General features: G+C 52.6%; 3 protein-coding genes across 4 annotated transcripts in view; all 3 read left to right on the top strand.

The window, feature by feature from the left end:
- LOC133341506 (probable RNA-binding protein 19) overlaps positions 1-237 on the top strand; it is a 6,761-nt gene extending 6,524 nt beyond the window's left edge. The window contains exon 7 of the mRNA XM_061550212.1: positions 100-237. Within this exon, the coding sequence (XP_061406196.1) occupies positions 100-237 (138 nt within the window). The remainder of the gene's footprint in view (positions 1-99) is intronic.
- Positions 238-816: 579 nt separating this feature from the next.
- Positions 817-26,945, top strand: part of LOC133342033 (uncharacterized) — a 153,138-nt gene continuing 127,009 nt past the window's right edge. Inside the window, exon 1 of the mRNA XM_061550918.1 lies at positions 817-1,149. The gene's annotated coding sequence lies outside the window, so the exon portion shown is untranslated. The remainder of the gene's footprint in view (positions 1,150-26,945) is intronic.
- Positions 4,637-26,862, top strand: LOC133342406 (4-hydroxyphenylpyruvate dioxygenase-like protein). 2 transcript variants are annotated; one of them, XM_061551575.1, is made up of 11 exons: positions 4,637-4,703; positions 11,404-11,546; positions 12,738-12,816; positions 14,284-14,391; positions 15,967-16,066; positions 18,336-18,472; positions 18,810-18,931; positions 19,731-19,870; positions 20,151-20,302; positions 25,538-25,656; positions 25,868-26,862. In XM_061551575.1, the coding sequence occupies exons 2-11, from the start codon at positions 11,413-11,415 to the stop codon at positions 26,046-26,048; spliced, it is 1,272 nt and encodes a 423-aa protein (XP_061407559.1). In that variant the 5' UTR covers positions 4,637-4,703; positions 11,404-11,412; the 3' UTR covers positions 26,049-26,862. The 2 variants fall into 2 exon arrangements, with proteins under 2 accessions (XP_061407559.1, XP_061407550.1); XM_061551566.1 differs by lacking the exon at positions 4,637-4,703 and adding an exon at positions 7,369-7,630.

Genomic DNA, 26,945 nt, shown 5'->3' with positions numbered 1-26,945 from the left:
CTCGGGGCCGTGCGGGGAGCGGGGGAGGGGAGCGGCGCCGGCGCGGCCACCCCGCCGTGCTTTTTCGCCGCCACCGTTGCCGTTGTCGGTCTGTCGTAGTCGGGGCAGGCGGTGCGGCGGCCACGGCGAGTTGGGACTCGTCACCGAGCGCCGCCCGGGCTCCACGCGAAAGGGCGCTCGCCGTACCGAGGGGAGGCTCCCTCCCGGCTGCGGGGCTCGCGCGTCGGCCGCTCGTGACACGGCGCGGGGCGGCGTCGTCGTCGTCGTCGTCGTCGCACGCCACTCCGAACCTATTCCGGCGGAGCTCCTCCAGGAGGGCGTCGGCGTCACCGTCCGGGCTCTGCCGGCGCCGTGCGTCCCTCCCCCCCCCACCACGCTGCGAGCACGGCGGCGCAGCGCGACGGCGGTGGCAGTCACGCTGTCGCGGCGCCCTCCGGGGCGCGAGTCGTCGTCCGCCTCGCTGTCGTCGACAAGAACGCTCCGCGCCGACGCTGCCCCCCCGCTGCTGCGGGCGCGTCGGTGGCTGCGCCTGAGGGAGCCCCGCCCCGGCGTTATTTGTCGCCGCCGCTGCCGAGAAGGAGGAGGGGCAGTCGGGCCCCGGGTCCCCCTGGAGCGTCTTGAGCTCCTCGCGCCGGTCCTGCGGCGGCGGATGAGGCTCCATCACGTCGTGCATGCGCCTGCGGGTTTGCGCGACGGCCGCTCCCCTCCTTCCCCGGGGGTCCCCCGGCGGGACCTCGCGCCGTCTTCCTTCGGGAGGCGCCATCAGCAGCGCCGTTGCCGCCGGCGGCCTGAACGCATCGCGAGTGTTGTTTGTCGTCGCCGTCGGAGAACGGGCGCTGGCGCGAGAGGTCCCTGGGGCGGAGCTGGCGCCGCTCCAGGTTGCCGCCGCTGTCTGGTCTCGGCATCCTCCCGGTGTCGCGCCGGTACAGGGGCCGGCGGAGGCCCAGCACGTCTGCCGCGGAGGTGGAGCTGAGGGGATTGCCGCCACCGCGGTCGTTGTCGTGGCGGTCGTGGTCGTCGCGGGTAACGGGGACGTGGGGACAGAGATCGGTCGCGAGGCTGCAGAGTTGGGAGGTCGCGGCGAGTGGAGAGGTCGCGGCGAGTGGAGAGGTCGTGGCGAGACGAGGAGAGGTCACGGTAAGCGGAGAGGTCGCGGGGAGGGTCGCGGTGTGAGGAGGGGAGGCCGCGGCGAGAGGAGGGGAGGTCGCGGCGAGCGGGGGGGTCGCATTGAGAGGAGGCGAGCTTGCGGGAAGCGCGAGGCATGGCGTCCCTGTTCGTCCACGTGATGTCACGCGTCAGACGGGAGAGCGGCATCCTTAGGAGACGGAAGAAACAACATCGTCATCGGGAAGCGTTTCACCCCGTGGGCTATTCGAGGAAAGATTTCGATTTAAGCTTTCGTGACTGCAGGGATTCATCTTCTTGGTTCTTTCGGTAAAGTCACGTAGAAGGGAAATAATAAAATAATAAAAATAAAACATAATAAAATTATTCTCACGACGTTTCGGCCACAACGAAAGTAGCCGTCCTCAGGTGAAGAACAGGTCTGTCGAGACAGACCTGTTCTCCAGACAGACCTGTTCTCCACGACGTTTTCTTGGTTCTTTCGGTAAAGTCACGTAGTAGGGACAGCCCTGTTCTTCACCTGAGGACGGCTGCTTGCGTTGTGGCCGAAACGTCGTGAGAATTATTTTATTAATGTTTTATTTTATTATTTTATTATTTCCATTCTACGTGACTTTACCGAAAGAACCAAGAAGATATTCGAGGAAAGGTCGTGGGCCACGGTTATGATTCTGGAATACTTCTACACCGAGCTGCTGCCGGTAGGATCTTGTATCGCTGTCAATAACACGGCGTGGCCTTCAATGGAAACACAATAGGCGACGTTTCGGGCAATAGCCCTTCTTAATAGCACGCGTAAACGTGTGCGACCCGCCATCAATCACCCAACACCATGCGCTGCTTGTACTGTACAGCTATGCTCCCTCACACGGTCCGCACCTTCACCACCACCGCCACCACCATCGCCGCCGCCACCACCAAACCAAGCCGCGATGGACCAGCGCGGTGAAGTATGGTCAAGTAGCCCCCCCCCACACACAATGGTGGGGGGGGGGGGGTTAGGCTCTCCTCATCCAGCAGTGGATTGTACAAATTGGCCGTGCGTGTGCGAGGCAATGTACACGTTCGAGATTTGAAGTTTTCGTGACTGCAAGGATCCATACTTTCGGTAAAGTCACGTAGGTGAAAAATATATATATAAGAATAAAATTAAAAATAAAATAACTAAATTAAATCACGACGTTTCGATTGCAACACATGTAATCATCATCAGGTGTGGAAATCACAGCTCGAAAATTGTTACTTTAGTAAAAAAAAATACTTTAGTAAACATTTTAAATTATTAATTATTTTATTTTTTACTTATTCTTATTTTATTTTATTATTCTTTTTTGACCTACGTGACTTTACCGAAAGAAACCAAAGAGAATGTACACGTTGTTGTTGTTGTTGTTAAACATGTTGAAATTACCTGGGTCTCCGTATTTTCAGATGGCTCTGTGCTGGAAAGGGAGACAAAGTGATACCGGATTATAAGACGCACCTCCAACTATTGATTATCACCCGATAATGTTGTTGATGTATGTGGTTGTTGGTATAGTTGTTGTGGGTAGGGTTGTTGTTGTGGGTATGTTTGTTGTTAGTTGGTATGGTTGTTGTACGTGGGTATGGTTGTTGTTGTGATTGTTGTGGGTATGGTTGTTGTGATTGTTGTGGTATGGTTGTTGTTGTGAGTTGGTTTGTGGTATGGTTGTTTGTGGGTATGGTTGTTGATATGATTGTTGTGGGTATGGTTTGTTGTTGGTGGGTATGGTGTTGTTGTGATTGTTGTAAGTATGGTTATTGTTGTGGGTATGTTTGTTTGTTGTTGTGTTTGTTGTGATTGTTGTTAATGTAATTGTTGTTGTGGGTATGGTTGTTGTTGTGATTGTTGTGGGTATGGTTATTGTGGGTATGGTTGTTATGATGTTGTGATTGTTGCGGTTATGGGTTGTTGTTGTTGTGGGTATGGTTGTGGGTATGTTTGTTTGTTGTTGTTGTGATTGTTGTTAATGTAATTGTTGTTGTGGGTATGGTTGTGGTATTTTGTTTGTTGTTGTTGTGATTGTTAATGGAGGTGGTTGTGGGTATGGTGGTGGGTAGGTTTGTTGTTGTGGTGGTGATTGTTGTTAAGGTATTTGTTGTGGGTATGGTTGTGTTGTGGGTATGGTTGTGGGTATGGTTGTTGTTGTGTTTGTTGTTGTTGTTGTCGATGTGGTTATCGGTGACCGCGTCCTCCTACCGTGCAGCGGGCGACGTCCCCGAACTAACGACGCCGGCGGCGCGCGCTGCTGAACGTTGCACAAAGCTAAAGGGGCCCCGTGTAGGCTCGCCAGGTCGCCGGGGCAAGTGCAGTTAGCGAGTGTCGCGCCTGGCATGAAGGGCGAGATCACGAGACACGATGGTGGCGAGAGTTACACATCGCGGCACTCACTTGAGGCTGAGCCGACGTAGGGGGGGGGGGAGGCCCAGGACCGGTGTTGGTCGTGAGCGGGAATCGAACTCGGGTCCGTCGGGGTTCGTAGCGCAGCGCGCTAACCGCTGCGCCACCGCTCTCTCTGTGCTTGTCCACTACGCCACAATCTCAGACTGTTGGGGCAAGTGCTGTGAGCGAGCATCTGTCAAGGCCGGCACGGCACACGAGGGGGTGGGTGGCCACACATACACACGTGTACAACACACACACACGTGTATTTCCCTCCCCCAGGACCTCACAGAAATGCTCAGCAAATCTGCAAACCTGTTCCTGGGGGTCGGAGATTGGATCACCGTTTTTCCTCTAATGATGGTAATAGGTGTGGCGCTGCAGGTTACTTTTTTGATGGAGCTAACAAGTGATTTGTGATCGCGGGCCACTGAGGCAGACTCCATCTCCTCAGCAACCCGCGACCACCACCCATCCTTGCAGCGCCTTACGGCTCTCCGAACTTCCGAGCGAAGGCTGCGGTAAGCCTCCTCAATCTCTGACGTGGGATGCTGTAGGCGATGCGAGTGGGCCTGTCGCTTTTTCCTCAATTAACCTGAACACCTTCTCTGTCAGCCAGGGTCTCTGGGAGGTCTGGACCGCGTACCCAAAGCAGCCATTGCAGCTGCATGAGTCACAGTCTTAAACCTCGCCCATTTACCCTCGACATCAGGTGGAGTGGGGGACGATGCCAACCCCAGCTGCAAGCGATGATGAAATTCTCGCTTGCAACTTTCATCAGCTGAGACCAGGCCACTTTTGGTTGGAATGGGATCCTGGGTGTACACCCACCACCGGAGTGGTACACACACACACACACGCGTGTACACACACACACACGTACACACACACGTGCACGCACACACACACGTGTAACACACACACGTGTACAACACACGCACACGCACGTACCACACGTGCACACACACGTGCACACACACACACGTACACACAAACGCGCACAATAGTTGCGAACCGCCGACTTTCGCGTTGTACACAAACGCACGTGTCGCGCCTTTCATTTAAAATCGCGCTCCTCCGCCCCCCCCCACCCTTTCCTCGTCGCCACCCGTAGCCGGTCTCTCACCGACCCAGCATCGTTTTTGAACGCGGCGGCGCGCACGTGTTGAGCAAGGTGATGGGGTCAGGGGGTGGGGGGCACTGGGGGGGGGGGGGGGGGCAATGGGCAACAGGGGGGGGCAGTGGGTTGGGGGGGGCAATGGGGGTGGTGTGGGATCAATGGGTGGGGGTGATTGGAGGGGCACTGGGGGGTTGGGGGGGGCAATGGGTGGGGGTGATTGGAGGGGCACTGGGGGGTTGGGGGGGGCAATGGGTGGGGGTGATTGGAGGGGCACTGGGGGGTGGGGGGGCAATGGGTGGGGGTGATTGGAGGGGCACTGGGGGGTGGGGGGCAATGGGTGGGGGTGGTTGGAGGGGCACTGGGGGTTGGGGGGGGGCAATGGGTGGGGGGTGATTGGAGGGGCACTGGGGGGTGGGGGGCAATGGGTGGGGGTGGTTGGAGGGGCACTGGGGGGTTGGGGGGGGCAATGGGTGGGGGTGGTTGGAGGGGCACTGGGGGTTGGGGGGGGGCAATGGGTGGGGGTGATTGGAGGGGCACTGGGGGTTGGGGGGGGCAATGGGTGGGGGTGGTTGGAGGGGCACTGGGGGTTGGGGGGGGGCAATGGGTGGGGTGATTGGAGGGGCACTGGGGGGTGGGGGGCAATGGGTGGGGGTGGTTGGAGGGCACTGGGGGTTGGGGGGGGCAATGGGTGGGGGTGATTGGAGGGGCACTGGGGGTTGGGGGGGCAATGGGTGGGGGTGATTGGAGGGGCACTGGGGGTGGGGGGGCAATGGGTGGGGGTGGTTGGAGGGGCACTGGGGGGTGGGGGGGGCAATGGGTGGGGGTGATTGGAGGGGCACTGGGGGTTGGGGGGGGCAATGGGTGGGGGTGGTTGGAGGGCACTGGGGGGTTGGGGGGGGGCAATGGGTGGGGGTGGTTGGAGGGGCACTGGGGGGTTGGGGGGGGCAATGGGTGGGGGGTGATTGGAGGGGCACTGGGGGGTTGGGGGGGGGCAATGGGTGGGGGTGATTGGAGGGGCAACTGGGGGGTTGGGGGGCAAGGGGGGGGGTGGTTGGAGGGGCACTGGGGTTGTTGGGGGGGAGGCAATGGGTGGGGGTGATTGGAGGGGCACTGGGGGTGGGGGGCAATGGGTGGGGGTGATTGGAGGGGCACTGGGGGGTTGGGGGGGGCAATGCGGTGGGGGTGATTGGAGGGGCACTGGGGGGGTTGGGGGGGGCAATGGGTGGGGGTGATTGGAGGGGCACTGGGGGGTTGGGGGGGGCAATGGGTGGGGGTGATTGGAGGGGCACTGGGGGGTTGGGGGGCAATGGGTGGGGGTGGTTGGAGGGGCACTGGGGGTTGGGGGGGGCAATGGGTGGGGGTGATTGGAGGGGCACTGGGGGGTGGGGGGCAATGGGGTGGGGTGATTGGAGGGGGCACTGGGGGGTGGGGGGGGGGGCAATGGGTGGGGGTGATGGAGGGGCACTGGGGGGTTGGGGGGGGCAATGGGTGGGGGTGATTGGAGGGGCATGGGGGTTGGGGGGGGGCAATGGGTGGGGGTGATTGGAGGGGCACTGGGGGGTTGGGGGGGGGGCAATGGGTGGGGGTGGTTGGAGGGGCACTGGGGGGGTGGGGGGGGGCAATGGGTGGGGGTGATTGGAGGGGCACTGGGGGGTTGGGGGGGGCAATGGGTGGGGGTGATTGGAGGGCACTGGGGGGTTGGGGGGGGGCAATGGGTGGGGGTGATTGGAGGGGCACTGGGGGGTTGGGGGGGGCAATGGGTGGGGTGGTTGGAGGGGCACTGGTGGGTGGGGGGGGGCAATGGGTGGGGGTTGTTGGAGGCGGCACTGGGGGGTGGGGGGGGCCACTGGGTGGGGGTGGTTGGAGGGGCACTGGGGGTGGGGGGCAAGGGTGGGGGTGGTTGGAGGGGCACTGGGGGTGGGGGGTGGTTGGAGGGGCAACTGGGGGGTTGGGGTGGTGACAATGGGTGGGGGTGGTTGGAGGAGCACTGGGGGGTGGGGGGGCAATGGGTGGGGGTGGGGGGCAATGGGTTTGGGGGTGTGTGGCGGGGCACTGTGGGGGAGGGGCACTGGGGGGGTGGGGAGGGGCACTGGGGGGTGGGGGAGGGGCACTGGGGTGGGGCACTGGGGGGGGGAGGGGCACTGGGGGGTTGGGGGGGTGGAGGAGGGGTACTGGGGGAGGGGCACTGGGGGGGGGAGGGGCACTGGGGGGGGGTGGGGGGGTGGGGGAGGGGTACTGGGGGAGGGGCACTGGGGGGAGGGGCACTGGGGGGGGGGAGGGGTACTGGGGGGGTGGGGGAGGGGCACTGGGGGGGAGCGGGCACTGGGGGGGTGGGGGAGGGGCACTGGGGGGGGAGGGCCACTGGGGGGTGGGGGGAGGGGTACTGGGGGAGGGGCACTGGGGGGAGGGGCACTGGGGGGGGGGCACTGGGGGGGTGGGGGAGGGGCACTGGGGGGAGGGGCACTGGGGGGGTGGGGGAGGGGCACTGGGGGGGGGAGGGCCACTGGGGGGTGGGGGAGGGGTACTGGGGGAGGGGCACTGGGGGGAGGGGCACTGGGGGGGGGGGCACTGGGGGGGTGGGGGAGGGGCACTGGGGGGGGAGGGGCACTGGGGGGTGGGGGAGGGGCACTGTGTGGTGGGGGGGGCAATGGGTGGGGGTGGGGCACTGGGGGCTGGGCAATAAGTGGGGTGTGGTAGTGGTGGAGGGCAGTGCGGAAGAGCGATGCGAATGAATGAATGGTGTTCGATGCGCTCTGGTTCTTTCGGTAAAGTCGCGTAGATAGAAGAAGAAGAACTAATAAAGGCAGCACGACGTTTCGGTCACAACACAAGTGTCCTATTGAAGGGTGTTCGAGTTGAGGATCGTTGGGGTTCATTGTTGCGTGACTCAGGCGAGAGGAGAAGTCGGGGACCAGGTGAGAGGGGTCTCGTTTGTTCTGCAGGTGAAGTGACGATTCTGCAGTGGAGTGCAGTAATCACCGGTGAGTAATCTACATGGCAGACGGATTTACATTTGATTTGGCACTTTCGTGACTGCAGGAATTACTCTTTGGTTCTTTCGGTAAAGTCACGTAGAAGGGAAATCATAAAATAATAAAACTATAATAAAATTCTCACAAAGAGAATTTTATTTTATTATGTTTTATTATAATAAACTTCTCACAGAGAATTGTATTTTATTACGTTTTATTTTTATTATAATAAATTCTAACGAAGAGAATTTTATTTTATTATGTTTTATTTTTATTATAATACAATTCTCACAAGATAATTTTATTATGTTTTATTTTATTATAATAAAATTCTCACAAAGATAATTTATTTTATTATGTTTTATTTTATTATTTTATTCTTTCCCTTCTACGTGACTTTACCGCAAGAACCAAGAAGATCAATAATCAACTTGTTGCTATAAATCAACAACGCGTGTAGTAACACGTTGCTGCGTCCTCTTCCTTCTCAACAACAAACAAAGGGCGAGAGCGAAAAAGGCGGGTGCCGTATATCCATCTGTCTGACGACAAACAAACATTGTTTTGAATTCTTCCACACGCTCACCTGCATCGCACATGCAACAACGCAGACGCTCGGGGGGCCGCATCGATAACGCCGGAGTCGTCGTCGGAGCAAGTGCGGGACACGGGGCGTTGGCCAGGTTCTCATCGTCTAGATTCAGGTGTTTAACACTGGTCTAATGTTCAGGTATTTAAACTACGATCTAAGATTCAGGTGTTTAACACTGGTCATATGTTAAGGTATTTAAACTACGATCTAAGATTCAGGGTTTAACACTGGTCATATGTTCAGGTATTTAAACTACGATCTAAGATTCAGGTGTCTAACACTGGTCAAATGTTCAGGTATTTAAACTACGATCTAAGATTCAGGTGTTTAACACTGGTCAAAGTTCAGGTATTTAAACTACGATCTAGATTCAGGTGTTAACACTGGTCAAATGTTCACGTATTTAAACTACGATCTAAGATTCAGGTGTTTAACACTGGTCAAATGTTCACGTATTTAACTACGATCTAAGATTCAGGTGTTTAAACACTGGTCAAATGTTCAGGTATTTAAACTACGATCTAAGATTCAGGTGTCTAACACTGGTCAAATGTTCAGGTATTTAAACTACGATCTAAGATTCAGGTGTTCTAACACTGGTCAAATGTTCAGGTATTAAACTACGATCTAAGATTCAGGTGTTTAACCTGGTCAAATGTTCAGGTATTTAAACTACGATCTAAGATTCAGGTGTTTAACACGGTCAAATGTTCACGTATTTAAACTACGATCTAAGATTCAGGTGTTTAACACTGGTCAAATGTTCAGGTATTTAAACTACGATCCTAAGATTCAGGGTTTTAACACTGGCCCGAAGGGAAAATAATGAAGAATAAAAATATAACATTCTCACGACGTTTTAGTGTGGAGTTTTTATTTTTATTATTTTATTATTTCCTTCTACGTGACTTTACCGAAAGATCCAAGAATATGAATCCCTGCAGTCACGAACTGCTTTGAATCGAAATTTAAACTGTTCGAAGGTTCCGGTATTTAAGACTGATCTAATGTGTACGAATGGATCCCATGTCCGTGTGTATGATTTTTCCTCGTCTCTGAGCTGAGATTGGGCCCTAATTAATTCGGCCATTGAGTGTGGGATGGGGATTCGTGATCTACCTCGTACTCTTTGTGGTTTTCCTGGCCTCTATGTTGAAAGTCCTTAACGAAAAGTTCTGATCTCGAGTCAGCCCCAACTCTCTGTGCGTTTCTTAAAGTTTGATTCTCTCTCACGGTCTCTCGCAGCGTTTACCGCAAACGATTGGGTCTATTGTTTTCTAAATGCTTATACATTTTTATCGATACAATGGATTGTAATTGAGATAAAATTGTAAATTCGAGGGTGTGGGGGGTTAAATGTAATCGTGTAAATTGCAATTGATTATGTTAATCTGAAATATGCAATACATGTTACCGATTGGGTTGGTTCCAAGTTAAATGAACATCATGTAACCTGAATAGGCATGCAACTAAACGATGTATTACTTGTTTCGCGATGTAACACGATTTTTGTTCCTGGGTAGTAAGTGTTATTTTCTAATTGCTTATGCATCAGAAGTTTATAAAATGGCTATTATTCCCCACCAACTTTGCTTTTGTGTAGGAGCTATCAATTGTGGCCAGGTCGCTTCTGAAAAGATCTATAAGCTCAGTGGGCCTTACCTGGTAAAATAAAAATAATGGTAAAACAAATTGTCTGCGCACCACATCAGACACAACTCGTGCCAGCGTCTGGGCCAAATTGGAGCTGTTTGTTCGAATTTCCACTATTTAGTCACCTCGTGCACAACACAATATCAAGGCGTCAGCGTGGGGAGGACACGCGTAAATATCAAGGCTATATGTGGGATATTTGTAAGATTTGAGAGGGGGTAAGCTGCGCGAGGGGAGAGAGAAGTGTCAAAGGGTGTAGGCCATAGGTGGAGTTCCCTCACATTAATTTCTGTTCAATCTTAATTTTAACTCCCCCTGCCACAAACTCCATCCATGGTGTAGGGTCTGATGCAGTGGTGTTTAGTTCGTATTTTGTTTCCTTCAGTCGAGTTGACAGCAGACCGTGGAATTTCAGTGGAATCTTAGGCTTGTTCATATCATTGACGTTAGAACGCCGCTAATTGAACACCCTCTCACAACAGTCATGATCGTGGTCACATTCGTGGCCATGTCGGTGTCGCTGTGTTGGCTGTTGTGGGAGTTGACATTGCTGGCGATGGTGGCCATCTTGGTGATCACACTGGCCTCAGTGGTATATACTCTTAGTTCTTTCGGTAAAGTCACCATGTAGGTAAAAAAATGAAATGAAAATTAATTAAAATAAAATAATAAAAATCACGGACGTTTCGGAGGCAACACAAGTCTCCGTCATCAGGTGGGACCGTCACAGCCAGATTTGCTGCATCAAGTGAGGCAGCGATTCAAGATGCAAGTTCTTAAATACAAGTTAAGGGGGAGGAGAGGGGGGGGGGGTTATCAGAATGTGGTAGCCAATGAATGGAACGTATCATTGGACATGTTGTTAGTCGTGGTGGCCATCTTGGTGATCACACACACCAGTACATCAGTGATGATGTTGTTGGAGGTCGTGGCGATAGTGGGGAGTGGCGGTGCAGTGGTTTGGCGCACTGCGCCACAAACCCAGCGACCCAAATTCGATTTTCCGCTCGCGACCAAAAACAAGTCGCAGTGAATATTCGAACTGGTCCTGAGTCTCTCCCAGGTCGACCCAGCCTTAAATGAGCACCTGGTGGGGTGTGTAAAACATCAGCACTGGGGAGATGAAGACGGCCTGGTGTGGTGTTGGCTACTGGCCCCCTCGTCTGCCTTACCGGCCTTCATAGGTGCTACTCGCTACCAGCACTTGCCCCAACAGTCTGTTGAAGTCTACACGGGGGATCTTTGTCTTTAGTCATGGCTCTGTGGCCATGTTGGTGGTCACGGTGCCCCCCCTCCGTCTTTTGCAATTTGTACTTATTATACTTTATGTAATTTTATTAATTTATTTTTTGTGACCGGCTTACCTTTCCCATACAGTACTTTGCATGCCTATCATGTTTTTGTATTGTTTGCTGTTGTAACTGTCTGACCCATCCCTACCGGATAACTGTGAAAAAGAGCTTCATAGCTCATCAGATTCCTCCCAAGATAAATACTTATTCTGATTCTGTCCCCCCCCCCCACCCTGACCCCGCAGGTTGCCATCATGATCTCGAACGTGGTGTCCCGCGTTGTGTCGCGTGTGAGCCACCTGGGGGTGCGAGCGCGGGACGCACGCGCCGTGGCCACGGACCTCGTGACCAAGTACTGCTTCCACGTGACCGGAGCACGTGCTGCCAGGCAAGCGGGGTCGTGGGAAACGGGGGGGGGGGGTAGTTAAAGTTCATGTATTAGGTATAGCCCTGTGAGCCATTCGGCTCTTGAATCGGGTGCAACTGCAAAAAACAAAAACATGAACAAGAAAACATCTTAAAGTGACTATGTGACTGAGTGCAAACAGAAAATACAAGAAAAGACGGAAAAATATTGCAGAAAAAACACCATACACCAACGCTGTGTGCAAAAATCCCGGTGGGATGCAAGTCAAACAACAACAACAACAACCACAAGACAACTTAGATTAAGGCCATCAGTCTTACTCCGTACTACAACAAACAAACATGGCCAAACCAGTAAACTTTTCGAAATCACCAAAATAAAGCAATGAAACAGTGATCATAGGAACTGTGACGGAATTTTCACAATAAACGACAAACAACATGTACTACCAAAACCCTGCAGCCATAGCTGGCTGCATGAGTCACTCCACAACAGCAGGAGCATCAATCGGAGTATCGTAATTTTTCAATGCACCTTTAAGATCAGCACACTAGATCAAAACACAGGTCATACTTTGCAGCGATCATCCGGAGCGAAACATTTTATTTTAGGGGGGGGGGGGGATAGAGAGGGGAGGGTTTGAGTGGTAGCACTGAGAGGGAGGGCAGTGGGGGGAGAGGGTAGTGGTGGGGGGGGGTCAAGGGTCGGGGTTGATTCTGGGTGAAAACTCGAGATTGCCACGAGAGGGGTCTTAATTGCACGCGTGCACGCAGAACAAATCAAGTGCAGCAATCCAAAGCAAATAGAAATCAGAGGAGAAAACAACTGTGTTGAGGAATCACGTGGTGTGTGTGTTTGTGATGTGGTGTGTGCTCTGACATGGTGTGGGTGCGCTGGGGAGCGGTGGTGCAGCGGTTAGCGCTTCGCTGCGCTACGAACCCGACGACCACCGCGTTCGATTCCCGCTCACGGCCAACACCAGTGACGGTTATCCGAACCGGTTCCGAGCCTCCCCTAGGTCGACTCAGCCTCAAATGAGTACCTGGTGCAGTGTGTAAACATCGCTCACTGGGGAGACAAAGGCGGTCGGGCGTGGTGCTGGCCACCCACCCCCTCGTGTACCGTTGCGGCCTTCATAGGTGCTCGCAAACAGCACTTGCCCCTACAGTCTGTTAAGGCTACACGGGGGATCTTTGTCTTTGTGCGCTGTAGGACTGGGATGGGAGTGTGTCGTCAATGGGCACTGAGGCAGGGAGATGCCGCCTTTATTATCAGCGATGTCAACTCGGAGGTGAGAGAACTCGCACGACACACACACACCACACAGACCAAACCATACACCACACCATACACTACACCATACACTACACCATACACTACACCATACACTACACCATACACTACACCATACACTACACCACACAGACCAAACCATACACCAAACCATACACCACACCATACACTACACCATACACTACACCATACACTACACCATACACTACACCATACACTACACCATACACTACACCACACAGACCAACCCATACACCAAACCATACACCACACCATACACTACACCATACACTACACCATACACTACACCATACACCACACCATACACCACACCATACACCACACCATACACTACACCATACACTACACCATACACTACACCATACACGCTGCACACCACAGCACGTACACACCACACACCATACCATACACACCAAGGATAAAGATCCCCCGGATAGCCTTAATAGACTTTTGGGGCAAATGCTGTTGGCGAGTAGCACCTATGAAGGCTGGTACGACACACGAAGGGGGGTAGGTGGCCAGCACCACCCCCGGCCGCCTTTGTCTCCCGAGTGGTGATGTTTACACATCACACCAGGTACTCATTTATGGCTTAGTTGTCCTAGGGGAGGCCCAGGACCAGTTGAAATATTCGCCAGTTGTTGGTTGTAAGCGGCAATCGAAATCTGGTCGCTAGGTTTGTCGTGCAGGGCGCACTAACCACTGCACCACCGCTCCCCCCACCACACACACACCACACACAGTATACACTTTATCAACGCCATACATACCACATGCACTGTGCACACACACCACACACACCACCACACACACCACACACACACCACACACACACCACACACACACCACACACACACCACACACACACCACACACACACACCACACACACACCACACACACACCACACACAGTATACACGTTATCAACGCTATACATACCACATGCACTGTGCACACACACCACACACACCACACACACACCACACACACACCACACACAGTATACACGTTATCAACGCCATACATACCACATGCACTGTGCACACACACCACACACACACACACACACACACACACACACACACACACACCACACACACACCACACACACACACCACACACACACCACACACACACCACACACACACCACACACACACCACACACACACCACACACACACCACACACACACCACACACAGTATACACGTTATCAACGCCATACACACCACGTGCACTGTGCACACACACACCACACATACCGTAGATGCTTATGCACGGGACAATTTAAGTGTTTTGCCTGTGTTGTCGGTGTAGGGTTACATACGATACAAATCCGACCAGATCACCAGAAAGTCAACGATGAATCGTAACAGCACCGATGGCAGCAGCAGCAGCAGCAATGTATTTGTGTTGAACTTGAGTGTGCACCTATCCTGGCACAGGAATCGGTGCCAAACGCTTACCCCGAGGATGGCGAGGAGGGTCTCCTGTACGACTCGCTCACCCCACTCACCTCGCTCACCGGCTCAGTGTCAAACATCGCCCTGGAGGTGAGAACATCACCACCACAATCATCATTACAACCAATATCACTATCATCGTCACTACCGCCACCACCAGCATCATCAAAGACAAAGTATAGCGTTAACAGACTCATCTTCTTGGTTCTTTCGGTAAAGTCACGTAGAAGGGAAATAATAAAATAATAAAAATACAAAATAAAATTCTCACGACGTTTCGATTGCAACACAAGCAATCATCATCAGCTGTGGTTTTCTCTTCTACGTTACTTTACCGACAGAACCAAGAATATGAATCCCTGCAGTCACGAAAGTTTTAAACGGAAAAGTGACAGGCTTTCTTAACTATAGCGGTTATCCTGCGCTTTTGTGATGCAAAAGTAACTTCACCACAAACATAGCAGAAGTTATATGCTTTGTTTACACAAGTACGAGGCATCTCTGCTCACTTTGGCTGAACAGAAATGTGTCCGTTTGCAAAATAAAACACTGACAAATAAGAGAGCACGACGTATAAGGGAAATAGTAAAATAATAAAAATAAAACATAATAAAAGAAAATGCTCACGACGTTTGGGCCACAACACAAGATGTCGGAAAGACAGCGCTCCATTGGAGTGCTGTCGTTGTGGCCGAAACGTCGTGAGAAGATGAATCCCTGCAGTTAAATCGAAACGTTAACAGACTGTTGGGGCAAGTGCTGTTAGCGAGCACCCATGAAGGACGGTACACAAGGGGGGGTGGGTGGTCAGCGCCACACCCGGCAACTTTTTAATGGCAACGTTTACACACCACACCAGGTACTCATTTGAGGCTGAGTCGACCTAGGGGAGGCCCAGGACCGGTGCAGATGTTCAGCACTGTTATTGGTCCTGAGTGGGAACCAAACTCGGGTTTGTAGCGCAGTGCCCTAACCGCTACAAAGACACAGATCCCCTGTATAGCCTTAACAGACTGTAGGGGCAAGTGCTGTTATCGAGCACCTATGAAGGCCGGCATGGCACACGAGGGGATGGGTGGCCAACACCACGCCCGGCCGCCTTTGTCTCCCTAGTGGCGATGTTTACACACCGCACCAGGTACTCATTTGAGGCTGAGTCGACCTAGGGGAGGCCCAGGACCGGTGCAGATAATCGTCACTGGTGTTGGCCGTGAGCGGGAATCGAACCCGGGTCGCCAGGTTTGTAGCGCAGCGCGCTAACCGCTACACTACCGCTCCCACACACACTTATTACACCTTTATGTATTACAACCGCCTATGTAGGTCACACAGGGGATATCTATCATGTGTGTGTGTGGGAAGTGGTAGTGCAGCGGTTAGTGCTGCACTACGAACCTGGTCACCAGAGTTCGATTCCCGCTCACGACCAATAACAGTGACGGCGATTGTTTGAACCGGTCCTGAGTCCCTCCCCTAGGTCGACTCGGCCTCCAATGAGTGCCTCATGCGATGTGTGAACATCGCCACTGGGGAGACAGGCTAGCGGGCGCGGTTCTGACCACACCAACCCCTCGTGTGCCATGCCAGCCTTCGTAGTTGCAACCTGCTATCCGTACTTGGCCCAGCAGCATGTGTGGGCTAAACGGGGTGCCTTTATCTTTGTAGGTGTGTGCAGGTGTGGATTTATGCTCCCTCGTACGCTCCATGGAAGACTCCGGGGTTCGGGTTCTGGTTCAGCCCCGCGCCGCCTCAGCCACACAACCAGGTTTGTGACGCTCACAGCGTATGTGTGTGTGTGTCTCTGTGTGTGTGTGTGTCTCTGTGTGTGTGTGTGTCAGAGGTCGCAAACGGGTTTTGATTCCTTACCCGTACCCGGCCGCACCAGGGTCGCAAATGGGTACCCGTACCCATACCCGGCCGGGTACGGGTATCCATTCCCTACCCGTACCAGTACCCTTCCCGAAATGAGTGACAAACGGCTACTCACCAGTGACTCACGGCCTACCCGTACCCGGCCGCACCAGGGTCGCAAATGGCTACCTGTACCCGTACCTGGCTGGGTACGGGTAGCCGGGTATCGGGTAGGGTACAGGTATCGGGTACCCGGTTGCGACCTCTGGTAAGTGTTCTAACAACAGCACCCGCCGTTCACCAATTAATTGTGTTGAACATGAGCACGGCGCTTGTGCCAGGCAGGAGGTCACGGGGCCAGTACCAGGTGCTATGGGTTGACTGGCTGCAATGATTGGCAGATGCACCAGCTGTGCTCCCCACTGCACTAACTGTGCGCCACGGTGGCGAGATGTTAACTACATCGCCTCGTAATATGTAGTAAGTTGTGGGGTCGATCCCGACCCTGATGCTTCTATATTTGGAGTTTGTATGTTTTGCCATTGGTCACTTGGATTTTTCTCTGGTTCCTCCGGTTTTTCCCTCCACATTTAGAAACATGCTTTTAGATGACTTGCCTTCTATAAATTTCCACGTGATAAGCCACTTCGTTGAGCTTTCGTTTGTGGCCAGGTTGCTTCTGAAAAAGAGCTTTATAGCCCAGTGCGCCTTACCTGGTAAGATACAAAATAGTTGACTTTAGTTTCAGCTTAATTTGGTGTATTTTAGCCGCTTGGTGCTCTGCTCATTATGAGCGTCGCTCCTCCGCCCTCCGTTGCTGCTTGAGGGCGACTGCCTCCAACTGTCCAGGAGCATCCTTCATGAGCCTCCTCTACGAGCAGAGGCAGAGCCAGGATTTTCAGGTAGGGGGGGCAACCCCTCCAGCAATGAAAGATGATAGAGGAGTTGTTAGTAAGTAAGGACAATGGAGACAAGAAAAGCTGTCTCGGGTGTGGACCAATCAACTTCAAGGACAGTGCATATCTTATCATCATCAAAGTTGATTCTTTTTGTTTGCATTTTGACTGCTTGTGTTGTGGTTATTGCAAACATGATGCCTTGTATAAAGGTGTGAGTTTTTGTACCAGTTGAAAGGGTAAAAACCTATTACGATAAGTAAGGACTTGTCCCTTGCTTTTTATTCGACGCGTGTGCGGCGATGGCGCATGGCCTGGAAGTATTGTGACATGATTTGATCGTTCGTCACCGTCGCAGCAGTCTCCTTCTCGACATACAGCAGCATGGCGTCATTGAGGTAGTCTGAGGCCATTGCGGTGCGCAAACGCGTCTTGATGATTTTCAGGATGCTGGCTGTCGCCGCCGACAACGTCAGTATCAGCCGCAGCAATCGGTAGACAAGGTGGTAGCCGGCCGGTCGGTCTGCACCAACATTAGCGACAGTTCAGGGAGCATGCCCACATTCTTCAATAGCTCGTCCTTCTCTATCTCCCTGCCGAAGAGGACCAGCTGCTGATCGAGAAGCATTAGGTCGACGTCAGGAAAGTCGACCAGCTCCACGAGCTTGTATGTTGTGTGCTTGATCCGACCATGTCCGTCCGGTGCTTGCTTAGCTGCATTGGCTTCCGTTTTCCGAATGAAAACATTATACGGTCGCACTCATTACACACACACACAGGGCTTGCCGCAAATGAACCCCAATACCTTGACGATCTTGTCAAGGAGCATACACATCATCACCCTCTCAGCGGCTTTTGGCTAACCGTCGAACAAAGACGGTCACTGCATCGCGCGCTTTCAGATGTGCTTCTGTGGCCGTCTGGAACGCTCTCTCGATATTAGGAAGTGACTGGAGCTCTGAACTTTTAGATCTAAATTTAAAACTCGTTTCTTTAGAACTGCTTTTTATGTTAAATTTGCTGTCCTTCCCTCGCACCTCCGATTAGCACAGTTGGTTACGTACGGTTCGAAAGAAGTTCAACATACATACAACATACATAGAGAAGGGAGGGCATCGCTGTGGCTTAGAAGACCCGAAGCTTCGTGTCGAGTGGCAGGCCATGTGGCTCCCACAGCGTTACAGAGCCGACGAAAAGATAATGCCGCTCGGCTGAATCTGAGTGAGATGTGACGTGGCGTGTCATGTTGGGTTGTGGTATTGTGCCGTGGTGTGCCGTGGTGTGCAGATGTGCGCTACGCCGTGGTGGCGTCGTGCGTGGGGGGCGTGCGTCACACGCTGCTCTCGCGCCCCCCTTCACACCCCCCCACGGCCGCCCTCCCCGGGTTTAACTCCACCCCCGAGTGGGCCCACATACAGCGACCGGTACGGGGCGTACGCAGGGGGGACACGTGGGGGATGAGACACGTGGGGGATGAGACACGGGGGGTGGGACACGGGGGGTGGGACACGGGGGGTGGGACACGGGGGATGAGACACGCGGGGGAGACACGTGGGTGGGACACGGGGGGTGGGACATGGGGGTGGGACACAGGGGGGGGGGGGGAGACGTGGGGACACGCGAGTGCGGACATGTAATGTGTTGGTAACGTGACACTAGCATGTTAAGATGTTGGTAGCGTGTCGATATCGTGTTGATAACAGGTCTGTCGTGTGTTGGTTGTTAGTGTGTTGTTAACGTGTTGGTAACGTGTTGGTGCAGGCTGGTGAGGACCACTTGAGCCACGTGGATCACGTGACCTTGGCGTGTGCTCATGGGGCATCGCGTGATGCCATGGCCTGGTACACCAACCACCTGGGGTTCCAGAGAACGCCCATCAACAAGTGAGGAGCGAGTATCAGAGTGTGAGAGAGCGAGTGTGCATCGGTGTGTGTTTGTGTGATTTTTGAGTGTGTGTGGTGTACGTTTTGTGTATGTGGTATGTCCGTGATATGTGTATACCTGGTGCGATATGTAAAACATCGCCACTAGAAAGAAAAGGTGGATGGGTGTGGTACTTCGTAGGTACTCGCTAACAGCACTTGCCCCAACAGTCTGTTTAGGCTGTACAGAGGTTCTTTGTCTTGTGCGAGTGCGTGACGGTGTTTGAGTGTGAGAGTGCGCGAGTGGGAGAGAGTGAGCATGAGGTCAACGTGGTGTGTATGAGACTGCACATGGTACTCTTAGGCTTTTTCGGTAAAGTCACGTAGGTAAAAAATAAAATTAATAGAAGTACAGATAGGTGAAATTCCTTCCCGTAGAGGGTATTCATTCTAGATTTGAAGCTTTCGTGACTGCAAGTACTTCTATTAATTTATTTTTTACCTATGTGACTTTACCGAAAAAGCCTAAGAGTATGAATCCTTGGAGTCACGAAAGCTTCAAATCTAGAATTAATACCCTCTACGGGGAGGAATTTCACCTCTCTGTACTTCTATTAATGTTATTTTTTACTTACGTGACTTTACCGAAAAAGCCTAAGAGTGTGAATCCTTGCAGTCACGAAAGCTTCAAATCTAGAAAGTGTACATGGTGTGTATTAGTGGAGTAGGTAAGCGAGTGTATGTGGTGTATGTGTATCCGCGTGTGTGTGGATGTTGTGTACGTGTGGTGTCCGTGGCGCGCGCGTGTGCGTGCGTGCAGAGAGGACACGGAGAACGGCGGGTTTGTGCTGGACGGTGGGGGCGTCGGGTTGAAATTGAGGGCCATCGACCTCGGAGTTGGGGCTGCGCAGGAGGAGCGCGGATTCAAGATGGTATTGAGCGAGTCGCTCCCTGGACACGGTGAGCAGTGGTCTCCTGGCCACCCCACCACCACCATCACGGTGATAGCCACATCACCACGGCGTGGTGTGGTGTGTAATGTGTATGGTGTGGTGTGTAATGTGTATGGTGTGGTGTGTATGGTGTGGTGTGTAATGTGTACGGTGTGGTGTGTATGGTGTGGTGTGTAATGTGTGTGGTGTGAGGTGTATGGTGTGGTGTGTAATGTGTGTGGTGTGGTGTGTATGGTGTGGTGTGTAATGTGTACGGTGTGGTGTGTACGGGGTGGCATGGTGTGCAGGCCCGAACCAGGTGGACGCGTTCATGGAGACGCAGGGCGGTCCCGGTGTGCAGCACGTGGGGCTGCACACGGCAGACATTGCACGGTGCGCACGCGTGCTCAGCGACAGCGGCGTGGCCTTCTACAGCCCGCCCCCCGCCTACTACTCGCACGTACGGGCGGCCACACCACGCCACACGTGGCCACACCACACGGTTCACTCCTCGCCACTCCATCCATACCACACCCCACAACGTTTGCTCACCACACTGAGGGCGAGATGCTCGCCTGTTATGCAGGAGGTCGTGGGTTCGATCCCGCCCCTGACGCCTGCTGCTGTATCATTGGAGTCGGCGTGTTCTCTCTCTCTCTCCCCGTGGTCGCGTGGATTTTTCTCTGTGTCCTCCGGTTTTTTCCCTCCACATTTAGAATCGACATACGTTTAGATGATTTGGTTGCTGTAAATTTCCACATGATAAGCCACTTCGTTGAGCTCTCATTTGCTGCCAGGTCACCTCTGAAAAAGAGCTAATAACTCCGTGGGTTTTCCCTGGTACATAAAATAAAATGGTTTAGGTAAGTTCACTACACACCACTCAATACACATCACAGATACCATAGTGGCCAAACCGCTCACGAGCCACCATTCACTGCACACCAAACCTTATGCACGCCACTCGCTACACACCACACTATACACACCGCACTATACACACCGCACTATACGCACCACACAATACACACCACACAATACACACCGCACAATACACACCACACTATACACACCGCACTATACACACCGCACTATACACACCACACTATACACACCACACAATACACACCACACTATACACACCGCACAATACACACCACACTATACACACCGCACAATACACACCACACTATACACACCGCACTATACACACCGCACTATACACACCGCACTATACACACCACACAATACACACCGCACAATACACACCACACTATACACACCACACAATACACACCACACTACACACCGCACTATACACACCGCACTATACGCACCACACAATACACACCACACAATACACACCGCACAATACACACCACACTATACACACCGCACTATACACACCGCACTATACACACCGCACTATACGCACCACACAATACACACCACACAATACACACCGCACTATACACACCGCACTATACACACCACACTATACACACCACACAATACACACCACACTATACACACCGCACTATACACACCGCACTATACACACCACACTATACACACCACACTATACACACCGCACAATACACCGCACAATATGCACCATCCCACAGACACCACACGCACCACTTGCTACACAACACACTATACACACCACACTATACACACCACACTATACGCAACACACTATACACAACACACTATACACACCACACTATACGCAACATCCTACAGACATCACACACACCACTTACTACACAACACACTATACACACCACACTATACGCAACACACTATACACAACACACTATACACACCGCACAATACGCAACATCCTACAGACATCACACACACGATCTCACAGACACCACACGCACCACTTACTACACACCACACTATACACACCACACTATACGCCCCATCCCACACACAACTTGCTACACAGCACACTTTACAACTGTCTGTTAAAGGCCATATGGGGGATGTTTGTCTTTATTTTATATTAAGGTACACTTGGCTTAGCACAAGTGCTGTAGTAACATCACTGCCACTGTCTGTATATGCGCGTGTATTATATACATGTGCGCGGTGGTAGTGCAACGGTTAGCGTGCTGCGTGCTCTGCACTTCAAACCCGGCAAGCCGAGTTGGATTCCCGCTCACGGCCAACACCAGTAACGATTATCTGAGCCGGTCCTGGGCTTCCCCTAGGTCGACTCAGCCTCAAACGAGTACCTGGTGCGATGTGTAAACATCGGCACTCGGGAGACAAAGGTGGTCGGGCGTGGTGCTGGCCGCCCACCCCCTCGTGTGCCGTGCCGGCCTTCATAGGTGCTCGCTAACAGTACTTGCCCCAAAAGTCTGTTCAGGCTATATGGTTGGATATTTGTTTATTTTGTTGTTAGTCTGTATATATATATGTGGGGATGTCCAGTGGACTGGTTCTGGCTCCAGTTACCATGAGGGGAGCATAGCCTTCTACATGGAACAGGAGACAGCCAAACAACAGGGAGTGGCTCTTTTTCTGAACAAAATAATGCAGGGGGCATGGGAGCGTGGCGGTGAGGCGTGGGGAGCTGTAAGCCCCAGGCTGCTGTGGGCTGACCTCCTGATCAATGGGGGAGATAAGGAATGGTGGTGGTTGCTTACACCCCCTCCGAAGATGAACATCAGCGGAGGTATGCAGGCATCGCCGATGAGTGAGATGCCTTCTATGGCCCCTCGGGATAGTCATCCTGTTGGGTGACTTTAATGCCTGAGTAGGTGATGACACTTGCACCTGGGCTGGAGTGATTGGGAGGGCTGAACGATTAATCGATTTCAAATCGAAATCGCAAATTGAAACAATGCGATTAGCAAATCGCAAAGGCTGCGATTTTTTTTGCGATTTGAAAAGTCCCGTTACTTTCTTATTGGAGTTGTTTTCTTTCTTTATTATTTTAACTTTATTTATTTAACTTAACAATTGTTCTATTTTGATTGTTCTATTTCAATTAAAACATTTAAATAAATACATGTTAGAAGCAATTAATATTTTTTCAGTTCTCATCCTTGCATTAGAATATATAGAGCAGTTCATATTTTGATGGTATCATGTGGTAATGTTCCATCACATATTTAAAATCTATTACACAGTGAATATTGAACTGAAGCTTGACTTAAAAAAATTGATCGCAAATCAAATTGCAATATCTGTCAAAAAAAATCGCAATTAGATATTATCCCCAAATGGTTCACATCTAGTGATTGGAAGGAATGGGCCAGATTATCTCAGTAACAACAGTAGGAAGCTGCTAGACTTCTATGCATTCCATGGGCTTGTAGTTAGCAACACGCTGTTCCGGCATCGGTGCATCCACAAAAAGACTATGGATGCATGCCAGGTCCAAGCAAGAACATCTGCTGGACTATATGATGCAGGCCCATGTATTTGACACCAGGACTTACCGTGGAGCTGATCTACCCAATGACCATCGACTTGTCATCTGTAAGATGTGCCTGCTATTCTTCCACTCCGGTGGTGGGTGTCCATCATGCAGCTAGCACCCTCTATGCGGCCGAACAAAAGCTTAACATGCCAAGGGGGGTGTTTAGGACTGTGGCTCATGCAGCTGCAATGGCTCCTCTGGGTACGTGGTCCAAACCTCCTGCGAAACCCTGGCTGATGAAGGAGTTATTCGGGCTGGCTGAGAAAAGCAACAGGCCCACTCCCATGTCGGAAAATGAGGCTGACTGCAGCTTTCGCTCGGAGGTTTGGAGAGCCGTGTGGCGCTGCAAATATGAGTGATGGTCATGGGTTGCTGCGGAGATAGAATCTGCCTCAGTAGCCCGTGGTCATAAATCACTCTTTAAATGCCATCAAAAAAGTATCACCGTCCTTAGGGGGAAAGAAAGGTGATCTGATCTCTGACCCCCAGGAACAGGTTTTCAGGTTTGGTGAGCATTTCTGTGACGTCTTGGGGGAGGGGAAATGCCTCAGTCCAGAAAACATCATGGGGTACAGTGGGGATGATCCTGCTGAGGCTGTCGTGCCTCAAATATTGGAAGAAAGTCACTCCCTGTGAGTGGCTGGCCTAAGTGCCATCTGTTGAATTACAGTCGGCGATCCAGAGTCTGAGACCAGGACAAGTGCCAGGCAGAGATGATCTCCCAAGCAAACTGCTGAGGGAGGGTGGCATTTGTATGCAGATTGCCCTATATGACATCATCATAACAGTCTGGACCACTGGATGGGTTATGCAGGATTAGAAGGGCTCCCTGGTGGTCCCCCTCTTTAAGAATGGGGAGTGCACAGACTGTCAGAACTACAGGGGCATCTCCTTCATTAGCGTGCTGGGACAGGTCTTGGAAATGATTATTCAACACCGCTTTGCCAGGCACGCTGAGGAGAGGCTTGCGGAGCCCAATGTGATTTCGCCCAGGGCAGTCCTGCACAGATGCCATATTCTCTGTCCGTCTGCGACAGCTCAGATGGAAGCAATTGCAAAAGGACTTTCATCTCTGCTTTATTGACCTGGTCAAGTCCTATGGCACCAAATCTTGACTTAAAGCTTTCGTGACTGCAGGAATTAATATTCGTGACTATACCAAAAGACCAAAGAATATGCCAACCACCAATAGGCCTGTGCTCTGGGTTGTTCTTCGTGCTTTCGGAGCCCCTGACTCTCGGCTCATAATCATTAATGACCTTCATGATGGTGGCCAGGCCCAGGCACGTGGCCGAGAGTCTAAGCCATTCCCTGTTTATCTTGGGGTGCAAGAAGAGATTTTTTTTCTGGTGCCTACATTACTTAACATTTTTCGAGCACGGAGTTCAAGAAGCCTTCCATGGCTGTACCGGAGGAATCTCCATCTGGTACAGATATAATGGGAGGCTGACCGATGCCCGGGTGCGGTCAAGGGATGGCTACCTATTGGTCAACCATGTTATGTATGCTGATGATCTGGTGTTTGCTGCTCACTCAGAAGAGGAGTTTGAGGTCCTGCTGCTTGACCTGGAGTGTGTGAAGCACCTGCCAGGGTATTTTGCATCGTCAAACACTCCACCCCCTCAACTCCCTATTGGTAATGGGGTAGTTGTGAAGAGTTGAAAAGTTTCCATACCTGAGCAGTGCGCTTATGACTAGCTCCGGTTTGACAGCAGAGGTCTCACTCCGAATCGGTCGAGCGGCACTATCTTTTTATCTGCTGCATAACGCTGTGTGTAAGCTACCTGGTCTGTCGCTCCACAGTAAGCTTCGGGTTTTCTCGGCCACAGCCATGGCCCTCCTCTATGCTTGTGAAACGTTGGGACCCCCCTTATGGAACATCTTCGCTGGTTAGAAACATTCAGGCTGGCTTGCCTACGATTCATCCTGGGTTTAACCAGGCTGGATTGTGCGAGCTATATTTCCACACACACGAGGTGGCGCGGTGGTGAGCCCACTGTGCTATAAATCTAGGGACACAAATTCTATTCCTGTTCACGGCCACCATAGGACGACTGTGCCTGAAATGAGCACCTGGTGCTGTGAAATAAACATCGGCACTGGGGAGACAAAGGCGGCCAGGCCTGGTTCTGCCCATACCACCTGCTCATGTGCCGTGTTGCCCCCCTTCAAAGCGCTCGCTAACAGAACTTTCCCCAAAGAGTCTGTTCAGGCTATACGGGGGACCTTTGTCTTTGTGTTTGTGTGAGAGAGCAGCTGAGTGGAGTGGACTTCTCGGGCCTGGACATGGATCCACTGAAATCTCACGGCATTCTCATCGACTCCTCTGAGCCCTACAACGACAACAACCACACCGCCACCACACTGTCCTCCCAGTGAGTACGGGGTGGTGGTGGGGGTAGTGATGACGATGATGATGATGATGCTGCTGCTGATGATGCTGCTGCTGATGATGCTGCTGCTGATGCTGCTGCTGCTGCTGCTGATGATGCTGCTGCTGATGATGCTGCTGATGATGCTGCTGATGATGCTGCTGATGATGATCAACCTTGACCCCGTCTCCCCGTGCTGTGTCTCCGGGCACAGGTATCTGCTGCAGGTATTCTGTCTGCCACTCTTTGGGCCGGACTCGTGCTTTCTGGAGCTCATCAGTCGCCACGGAAACCGCGGATTCGGCGAGGGGAACATCCGCGCGCTGTGGCGGTCGGTGGAGCTCTCCCGCACCTTGGCAACATCGTCGGCTGCAGCCTCATCAGCCACGGCTTAACGCCTGCTGGTGTTCCCAGCCGATATTGGGGTTCATAATGCAGTTTTGGTTTACGGCACGGAATGTTTGTGAGGGTAGAGTGTGTCGGGTGAACGGTAATGTTTGTTACGGTCGTGGGGGGGGGAGCGGTTAATGTTTGTTAGTAGTGGTGGTGGGGGGTGGGGGGATATCTATATTTTCATATTCGGGAATCTCACGGCGGCGTGACTGCCCAGCCACTCGCAGCTGCCCCATCATGTCCGGGGGAAGCGTTGCTGCTGCAGCGTCTCCGTGTCTGCGGTGCGTACGATCACTTCACTCACGGCTCGGCGAGCCGCCTTGAGCTGCGGGGAGCCCGGCCCCGGCCTCGCTGGAGCCACGGTTGCTGCTGCTCAAGAAGCGTCATCTGGAAGCAATGGCCTGAGCAGCCTTTTGGGGCAAGTGCTGTTAGCGAGCACCTATGAAGGCCAACATGAGGGGGGGGGTGGGGGGCTATGGGTGTCCAACACCATATCCGGCCACCTTTGTTTGCCTCGTGACACGGTTCATATTCTATGCCGGATACCTCATTTGACCCACGCTCTGATCCACTCTCGCACACACGCACCACACTGCAGTTCACGTTCGTCTGCGTTTTCCTCGAGCTGCTCCACTTTGGGAATTCCTCTCGCAATCATCCTGTTTCCCAAACTCTTATAACCATGCTCTGTTCAAGAAACGTGTTACAACTCGTGAGAGTGCTGTTTGTTCCTGACAGCGTGATGTTTGGGCCCCTTTGAGCCCACTCAATTTGTGATACAATTTTCTAATAAATCTTCAGCCAGGCCTTGCAACACCCGCTACTCAGTGTTGGGTTAAGGTTTGTATATGTGTAGATGTCTTGTGCATGCGTTAATGCGTGGGTACAGATGATGGTGC

The sequence above is a fragment of the Lethenteron reissneri genome, chromosome 2 (assembly GCF_015708825.2).
Source record: "Lethenteron reissneri isolate LAM-NWPU_2019-01 chromosome 2, ASM1570882v1, whole genome shotgun sequence".
NCBI classification, from domain to species: Eukaryota; Metazoa; Chordata; class Hyperoartia; order Petromyzontiformes; family Petromyzontidae; genus Lethenteron; species Lethenteron reissneri.
This window is presented reverse-complemented; position numbering and strand designations above follow the sequence as displayed.

Bases quoted from the DNA above. Each gene is read 5' to 3' on its own strand.
- LOC133342406 (XM_061551575.1), top strand. From the start codon at position 11,413: ATGATCTCGAACGTGGTGTCCCGCGTTGTGTCGCGTGTGAGCCACCTG. The intron at 18,473-18,809 runs GTACGGGGCGTA...GTGTTGGTGCAG, and splicing joins GGGCCCACATACAGCGACCG to GCTGGTGAGGACCACTTGAG. The intron at 18,932-19,730 runs GTGAGGAGCGAG...GCGTGCGTGCAG, and splicing joins CAGAGAACGCCCATCAACAA to AGAGGACACGGAGAACGGCG.